A 10,009-nucleotide genomic window follows, 5' to 3' on the forward strand; every position below is an offset into this window, starting at 1 on the left:
TTACCTTCTAGTAAGAAGGTCAGTACTGTGCCTCTGGGGGGCTTCAGTAACAGACATTACCTTCTAGTAAGAAGGTCAGTACTGTGCCTCTGGGGGGCTTCAGTAACAGACATTACCTTCTAGTAAGAAGGTCAGTACTGTGCCTCTGGGGGCATCAGTAACAGACATTACCTTCTAGTAAGAAGGTCAGTACTGTGCCTCTGGGGGGCTTCAGTAACAGATATTACCTTATAGTAAGAAGGTCAGTACTGTGAATTTTTCATTTCCAGCTAAATATTTACTTTATTCATAAGTGTGATTGAGATTACCACTTAAAATTGTAGCTAGATGGGGGTTTATTTTGTCTGTTTCTCTACTTTCCGTGCAAGGGTACCCGCAGAAAAAAAAATTAGGGGGTCAATACCCCTGTAATTACAAATACCTTATGATTTTCCAATAATATAGAAGAATAATTTTACATGTCCAGTAATTTTTTTTTAAATGGGGGGGAGTGACCCCCTTGCCCCTTCCGGCAGGCACCCATGCTTCCATGTGAAGATGCCCACTGAAAGTCTCACAAATGTTTATGTATTACTAACTAATTTTTTTTGTCCCTAGTAATGTTCCCCATTGATATCCTGATTGATTAGTGTATTGATCTTTTAAGTGGTTGTCTTAATGTAAGAATGAAACTAGTCTTTTTTTTATTAATGAAGAACAAATCAAAACAGCTCACAAAGATGTAAAGAGGTAGATGTAATATAAGTCGACCACCAAAACATTTTCAAGTCAACCTTCATATGTCTCATGCGTATAGATAGTTCAGATATGATTTAGAGGTAACCATTTGGCCATGGAAAAAATTAGGATGAAAACAGTGTTTTTTGGCAGTCATCGCTCTAATAACTTTGAGTGAACAACATCAAACGTGGGTTATAAATAGAGTGATTGAACACCTGAATAATAGAATAACATCAACAGAGGATGTCAACTATGTATTTAAGGCACATTTCATGATCTACAAGACATCGGGAAAAATAATGTTAAGCATAAGCTGGAGAAAAAAAAATCTTGAATTCATGCATCTGAAGCTAATTCCTTTAAGAAAGAAGCTTAGAGAAACAAACATCAAGTATTATAATTATAAAAGTACAAAGTCAGACCTAAATTATTGTTGAAATGTCATCTGTGCTAAGGTCATACAAATTGGCCACAAGCAAAACATTGTAAAAAGTAAGAACAGTGTTACAAGATAATTCATTATTATTTTAAGCATGTACTTTGTGGAGTATTAGAAATGGATGGTCATGTGTAGACACATTTCTCATTTGAAGAAAATAAGTCATAAGGTAAATGTTTAAAGCAATCATTTGCAGGTGATTGATTGGATCAACATCTGATTTTTTGCACTCTTTGTTGTTATACAAACATGTTGGCTATAGACATATTAAATATCATATTTTACTTTTGTTTTGTCACACTGGCTGAAGTTGTAGTTGATAAATATAGAACTTGATACCCAGCTGTGTTCTTTGTTATAGTGGTATCAATGGCAGACATTTTTACTTATTCCTTCTGTTTTTCAGGTATTGGCGGCAGACTTCCTGGCTACTCCATCGTCCACTAAACTTCTCAAATTGGGTAGCAGTGGAGGTTCATTAATTTTATCTGAGCTTGGGGTCAGTATCATTTACAGCCACTAACTTTATATTTTAGTAACTTAGAGGAATAGTTTTATAAGCGATCAGTATAGTTGAAACATCTAAATTTAAAGAATAATCCTTTACATAAAATATTCAGTATACAGCTAAAAGTAATTGTTGAACTTGTTCAATGCTGTCATGATAAAAGTTTCTTGCTGATGTTACTCAATGAAAACAATAAATAAAAAAGGATTATTATTATTTTTTCTCTCAGATCTGCTATTTCATAACAGATATCAAAGGCTCCACACATAAACAGCTGCTTTAATATTCCTCAGTTTTATCTGATATATCTAATAATCTTTCACTGCAAATTAACTATTGCTTCATTTTATGCCACCATTCTCATTAGATCTTAAATCCTGTCAATACCTTTGAACTGTTACAAGAAGTCTTGTGTTTGTTTGTTTGCATTCTGTTTCATTTGAGCTGTTTACTTTGTAGTTGTCATTGTTATCTGCTGATGTTTTTAACATGATCTACAAAATGCCATATACAATTGTCATCTTCCACATGTTAATCAAGTTCATTTGATATACGGGGCCAGGCATGGCCTAATGATTAGCATGCTGAACTATAGGTTCAAGGGTTCATGGTTTGCATCCTGTGACTGGACAAACAAAAACCATGCTCTATACTTTTGCCATGGGTGCGTTATAGGAGTGATGGTCAAATCCTACAATTCAGTAAGAGTAGCTAATGAGTTTGTGAAGATACAGCTGCTTTCCCTCTAGTCAGTCAGTTCAAAATGAGTGACAGCTAGCACAAATAGCCCATGTGTAACATGCATGAACAGCTAGCACAAATAGCCCATGTGTAACATGCATGAACAGCTAGCACAAATAGCCCATGTGTAACATGCATGAACAGCTAGCACAAATAGCCCATGTGTAACATGCATGAACAGCCAGCACAAATAGCCCATGAAACAAACAACAAAACATTTACTACGGTACTTGCTGACAGTTTTACTTTTTAATGATTTGTTTACTGTCCTGGATATTCATTTGTTTATTGTCAATCTTTTTGTCATTAATGCATGCCTGTCTGCTGTGTGGATGATCATTTATCAGTGTGTTGTCATCATACCATCCATGCTTTAGATAGTCCTGCCATCCATTTAACTATATATTGTATGCCATCTGTGCTTCATTGTTCTGTCATCCATGTAACTATATATTTTATTCCATCTGTGCTTCATTGTTCTGTCATCCATGTAACTATATATTTTATTCCATCCATGGTTCACAGTCCTGTTAACCGTGTAACTATGTATTTTATTTCATCTGTGCTTCATAGTCCTGTCATCCAATTAGCAACATATTTTATTCCATCTGTGCTTCGTTGTCCTGTCATCCATTTAAATACATATTTTATTTCATCCATGCTTCACAGTCCAGTTAACCGGGTAACTACGTATTTTATTCCATCCATGCTTCACAGTTCAGTTAACAGTTTAACTACATATTTTATTCCATCCATGCTTCACAGTCCAGTTAACCACGTAACTACATATTTTATTCCATCCATGCTTCACAGTTCAGTTAACAGTTTAACTACATATTTTATTACATCTGTGCTTCACAGTTCAGTTAACAGTTTAACTACATATTTTATTCCATCTGTGCTTCACAGTCCAGTTAACTGTGTAACTACATATTTTATTACATCTGTGCTTCACAGTCCAGTTAACTGTGTCATCTACTTCAGTGTTTCTCAACCTGTGGATTGCAGCCAAATAGTTGGATGCAAAGCAATTTGAGGCATCCCGAGAAAAGGCTTAAGGTTAGATAGTAACATTTTAAAAACTGTTGCAAAGCAGCAAAAGTATAATGCAAACTGCATAATACCTCACAAAATGCTAACTATAAGTTAATGTCAGGCACATGAACCTTGCATAGTAACTATGAAATAACATTGCCATACGTGTCATACTTTATAATTCTTTTGTGGTAGGCCGTGAGAAATTTCTTAAAGTTTAGATGAACCATATTACTAAAAAGGTTGAGAAATGATGATCTATTTAACTACTTATTTGATTCCATCCATGCTTCAAATAGTAGTTGTATTATTTAACTACTTATTTGATTCCATCCATGCTTCAAATAGTAGTTGTATTATTTAACTACTTATTTGATTCCATCCATGCTTCAAATAGTAGTTGTATTATTCCTGTAACTACATGTTTCATTACATAATTTGTCCATAGCTCTGTCCATCTTTCCATTTATCTTTTTATTATTTCTATACAGCTGTTATTCATATACCCATCTGTCTATAGGAAATATTTCTACTGTTTTTTTTATCAGCAATTTCCCCAAACTTAATTTCTGAACTAACAAGTTATACTACTTCCACTTTGAAAAATTAACCAGTCAGGAAGAAAAAAGGTCTTAGTTATACTTTAAGGTCACTGTATGTATACCCATGTAAGTCTATTAGATTGTTAGTTTTTCAGCCAGTTGACTGAGAGTTATATATATATATATATCTGCATAACTACACATTTTTTCTTTCATTTACCTGGTAGCCAAGCCAATCCTTTTAACAAATAATTTGACTGTTTTTGGTCAAGAATTTATCATTCATTCTTTTCTTCTAGTAATTAAATATATATATCTATCTGTTTTTAATACCTGTATTCCCTAGTATCAACCTATGTGGACACATTTATGTCCCTATAAACACTTAGTAGCAAAACAAAATGTTCTTGCTTTGTTTATATGCTAACAATGGTAGTTTGGCATTTTGTCAGTTGACTGAATAACATAAATTGTTAGGACTACTAAAAGGTATCTTTTACTGTGTCGTGTTGACTAATTATAAAGATATATTTTCAAACTGTGTTTCAAATAACACAGCTTGAACTTTTTGATGAACTAACTTTTCATTCTGTGCGATCATATTCAAAGGTAACATATAATAAGATGAATGATTCACAAATTTAAATCATGTTTTAGATTTACTTGTTTTTCGTGTTATTTTACAGAACAAACCAACACCAGATGCATATATAGAAGCATTTATTAAGGTATGTTTTTGATTAGCCATTGTTAATTCCTTATTTTCATGATATAGCAGGGTTTTGAATAGCTTTTTTTTTTTTTTTGCTGACAATTTTTTCTAATCCAAACTACTTAACTTTCAAATTACTAATTTATTTTAATAATAATCACTATTGGTGGAAGGACCACATAGTGTATCATATTGTGTACTCAATATAATGAATTAGCCAAAAATAACAACAACAAAGAGTGAAACCACCTTGTACTAAGTACACAGTAATTAGTGGAATTAATTTCAATATTCATCAAATTATTGTTAATTTTGATTTCTTTATATGTGACATATGTTGCTTTGGTATCTTGTAACCACAGTAATGGATCCACAAGCAATTTAGTGCACAAATTGTTGAGAAAAATGTGTTTTAAAAGCTAGTGTGGGTCCACATGGACTCCTTTAGCAATCTATAGTTAAACACTACTTTGGATAAAAAGTGTTGTATAATTTTACATTTATCAATAAAACAATTTCAGTAATGAAATACTAAAATTACAAATTTTGAGTGTTAGGGCTACTACCAGACTGTTTTTTGTGACGTTCCTTATTTTACCCAGAACAACATGCACTATCTACATTACTGGTCATAAGTAGGGCTGTAACCTCTAGACATCACTTGAACAATCATTGAAGGACACTGCTGTCAACATCCTTACACAACATGTCATGTTAAACAATGTTCTATCTTGGCAGTAACAGGTATTATCTACTTTCAAGAACAACAACGGTAACCTGAAGCAAGATCAACTTAATGGTTTTCTCAACCACATGTTATGTGAAAATTTCACATATTCATAACAAAGAATGACTGTAGAATAGATATTATAATACTACTATGGTATATTGAGATACAGCAACGTGTTAGTCAAGTAGGAACTTCAAATGACATTTGTCATGAGTAAATGGGATTTTCTACACTTTTATATTTGGTTATCATGAGTCTTTTATAATTCTTACACTTTTCTTGATATAATGAAGGTTTGTATGGCTGATGTAAGATATTAACAGTTAGAAGATATTTAAAAATTCTGATAATCTTCATGATCCACAGGAAAAGTTATATGTTTACATATCTGACGTGACTGAAGAACAGACTTCACAAAAATTCATGAGAAGCTGTGCATATAGTGTTTGAAATATACTTTACTTACGACTAATTAGTTCATACACAATGCTCATCCTTTCTTTTCTGCCAAAATAATCATTTTTGGTCATGAGCAAAAATGTACAAAGTACTTGTTAATTTGGTGAAATGTTTAATGAATTGAAAACAAAGCTATCCAGTAAGGTTTTGTCATATTTTAATATAAATCACATTCACCATGAATAGCTGTTGTTGTGTAAGTAAGTAAAGAATATGTTCATTAATGTTCACTCCCGGTTTTTCTTCCAAACAATAAAAACATAATTCATTAGTCCTTACTCAGAAATTCCTCTGGAATTGGTTTAAGTCAAACATGTTGTTTTATATAAGAATTCTGTTCTCATTTGTTAGTTTCTAATCAATTATAAGGCTGTTATTTCCACTTAGTTGGAAACTAATTTGATTCTTCTTTATAAAAACAAAAGTCCTAATGAAAAGCTTGTATTAGAGGTGAATATTTGATGTGATTTTGACCTTATAAAATTTCCGAAAATCTATTTGATCATTCCTTGACATTTTATCCAACCTTTTTACCAACTTTGATCCAATTCTGGTAAGTTTTTTTAGAAAAGTATCATTCAAGAGATACAAGTTATTATTTGTTATAAACTTGAAAAATAGTCATTGAAACTTGGTTGATGGATGACCTCAGACTCTTGTAAAAGGTTTGTATTTAGGATAACAATCTTTGGGGGGGGGGGGGTTATTTTCAGACAGGCCCCCAGTGGCACAGTGGTATGTCTGCAGACTTATACCACTAGAAACAGTGTTTTGATATTTGTGGTGGGCAGAGAACAGATAGCCCTTTGTGTAGCTTTGTGCTTAATAACAAACAACAACAACTTTTGAGGCAGTAGTACAACTAGTCATGGAATAAACCATAATGAAACGTACACCATCTTTGTGTAAGAGCTTGAGATACAGTGCTGGCTGATGTTTGAAAACAAATCAGTAAAATAATATACAACTTAAAACTATTTCTTTGAGATATTGTTGTAACTGGTTAATCACTGTGTTAAAATTATCTTTCTTAGGGTTATGTAACAGTATTTTAATTTTATTGTGTAATTTGTTTTTGTTCTATTCAGTAGACATGAATTCAATGATTTTCTGTAGATGGCAGCACCAACTTGATTCCTATTTTTTTGTGCACTTTATTAGTGTAGGTTTCAATTTATCTATTTTATTCCTAGAATGCGAATTGAACTTTTTCTTGATAAATTGCTCATATTTACTAATTTCACAATAATAATTTTCCTCACTGGTTTGAAAAAATGTGCAGATGTTTTGCTATGTACATTTATGGCACTGCAGCCTCACTATGTGTTGTATAAGGTAGTACTTAAAATATTAGTTAAATTATTTACCAGTACAATAATTAGGTGACAGAGAATAGTGTAGTATGTTATGGTAATATTGATTGTGTTCAATGTGTTGTATAATGTAGTACTTAAAAGATTAGTTAAATTATTTACCAGTACAATAATTAGGTGACAGAGAATAGTGTAGTATGTTATGGTAATATTGATTGTGTTCAATGTGTTGTATAATGTAGTACTTAAAAGATTAGTTAAATTATTTACCAGTACAATAATTAGGTAACAAAGAATAGTATAGTATTTTAATCTAGGTGCATTTCATACTACATGTATACAATAACAGTGGAAACTTTCTGTAAATAATCCCATTAGAAAGTATTGTTCTATCATTGGGTGTGTTCTTTTTGTATTATTTAGCAAAAATAATGCTAAATCCAAGCTACTTTTACCTATAGGCCTAATTTCAAATACAGTGGTTCAAATAATGTGTAACACATGTTCTAAAACTAATGCATGTTTAACTCAATTATAAACTTGCAGAATATCAAGTAACTTTCACTGTCTAATTGGCAATGAACCAACTCAGTTACTAACTCACTGCTTCACTTTCTAATTGGTAATTATAACATTACTTGGTTTTCTACTTAGTACAGGAAGCTTCTAAATCATGATGTGGTGATTCATTCCCTCTAGCAAACAAATATCTAAATTAAAACATTGAAACTATAGCTTACAACAGTTTATTGAACTAATATTGTTTTTTGTGTGAATATTATAATTGAGTAAACATCACAAACAATTTTTAATCAACAAATGATAAAATTTTTGGCAAAACTACTGCAACATATATATTAACATATGTTTTTGATCTTCTGATAACAGTGATTTAGAACATTTATATGTATATATATTTTTTAAAGTTTATATTAGTAAGGCTAAGAAGGCTCATACCATAATATGAGTATACATTTGAAAAGTAATGTTTGTGGTCTAAAGATTTTATTTCACTGAATAAATTTATTCAAGTCATTACTATATAATTTATTTATTTTCTGATTTTTTTTCATTGTTTATATATGTGTGTTTACAGATTTCGTCAGTCATCAGGCCTGAATCCGATCTTGACGTGAAAACAGCAGCACAGAATTGTGCAGGTACACTTTAATAACTGTAGTTATAAGCAGATTGAAATTTACCATTCCCATCATATCTCATAACAGATATAATGTTCTAAATCAAAGAAAGCCTGCAAAGTTTAATAGTAGGAACCAAAATATGTTTGATATTTCAACACATAAATATGCCCTCTGCAAAAACTTTCTATCCCAATATTTTTTATTATGGCTTTGCAAAGAATGTTGATTTCTATGATGGCTTTTAAGTAACCGATAAATTCTGTTTTAAACATATTTTTCTACAGTTAGTACTTCTTAGTTTCCAAGTCTTACATCATTTATAAATTTCATATAAATTAGTTAAAACATTTGTAATTGTGAGGTCAACTGAAACTAACTGTGTGGATATTTTATGGGAGTAAACTGTTTGCTTGTTTAAATTTTTGTGCCTCATGTAACCAGGGTGCATATGTATCCTTGAAATTAAGAATGGAACTTTGAGGGCTTGAAAAGGGGTCTTTTTCGAAAAAGTACTTGAAAATAGTATAATAGCTGTGCTCTTTTTTTCTTTATTATTGGTCACATAATGTGGAATTTATCAGCTTTTATTACAGTATATGGTTTGGAGCCAATCCAATAAACATCACAGGTGTTTGAATATTGGTCATCCTTCTGAGATGTTTGGAATTTTGCAGTATACTGTAAAGGCAAAGATAACTTGCCCACTTTATCAAGTGCCCGTATTAAGAACAAAAACTAAAGACACTGCCCTTAATCCAGGATATCGAGTTACCCACTATTACAAGATTTAATTTGGATATAAGTAGTAGAAAAAAGAAAGAGATTGAAAAGATCTTCCCTTAATGGCATGGTGTCTGTTGTTTGGAGGTGCACATTAATTGAGGTTTTACTGCACTGTACTGCATTTGTTCTAGTAGAAGAGAAAAAAAATATTTTTTTTCTTTGCTGCCCAATGTAGTTGCTCTGAAGATGAGAAAACAGTATCTTCAATGATTTTATTTCCTCAAAGTATTAAAAGTAAAATTGTCTTGACAATAGTGCTAAAGAGAATTTGTTGCTATAGAACAAGCATTTGTTAGTTGGTGTTGTTCTTTTCACAAATGTACTTTGAAAGTATATATATTTTAAAATTGATTTGTTCTTTACATTATGCTAGGAAAACCCTCTTGTGTGTGATTAAGCTATTTCTTTCAGTGTAAAAGTATTATATATATTACCACTCTCTCTCTCTCTCTAACATGTTCAGATGCTGTGTTCATGGCAGCGTATCAAGAAGCAGGTAGCTCTAGTACAGAATCTGTACTGACTAACACCCTTTTAGTATACTTAGGTCTTATCAAGGTAAGATTGATTTTAAAACTTCTCATTTTCTGGCATTTCTTTACATTTTATACAAACCCATAGAAAATTGTTAGAATATTGGGGTAGCATAAATATGGACATGAAGATCTGTGAATCTAATGTACTGAAAAAAAAAAATAATATTTCAGGTTTAAGTGACTTTTGGTTTGAAACTACCATTAATGCAATTATCTAGAATAAAATATATGTGACTAGGAGTGGAACATCAATTTTCCAGTCAATAGAAAATCATTTAGTGATCCCCTTGAAATTGGGAGATGTGTCACATTGGGATAGGAGGGGCATTGGCAATTTTTATGGTCTATT

At 31.7% G+C, this 10,009-nt stretch overlaps 1 protein-coding gene across 1 annotated transcript in view; it reads left to right on the plus strand.

The window, feature by feature from the left end:
* The window catches only part of LOC106460181 (ran GTPase-activating protein 1-like), a 45,939-nt gene that overhangs the window by 34,117 nt on the left and 1,813 nt on the right, over positions 1-10,009 (plus strand). The window contains exons 11-14 of the mRNA XM_013919868.2: positions 1,566-1,658; positions 4,672-4,713; positions 8,296-8,359; positions 9,588-9,682. Of these exons, the coding sequence (XP_013775322.1) occupies positions 1,566-1,658; positions 4,672-4,713; positions 8,296-8,359; positions 9,588-9,682 (294 nt within the window). The remainder of the gene's footprint in view (positions 1-1,565; positions 1,659-4,671; positions 4,714-8,295; positions 8,360-9,587; positions 9,683-10,009) is intronic.

Source organism: Limulus polyphemus, unplaced genomic scaffold (genome assembly GCF_000517525.1).
Source record: "Limulus polyphemus unplaced genomic scaffold, Limulus_polyphemus-2.1.2 Scaffold724, whole genome shotgun sequence".
Taxonomy (NCBI): domain Eukaryota; kingdom Metazoa; phylum Arthropoda; class Merostomata; order Xiphosura; family Limulidae; genus Limulus; species Limulus polyphemus.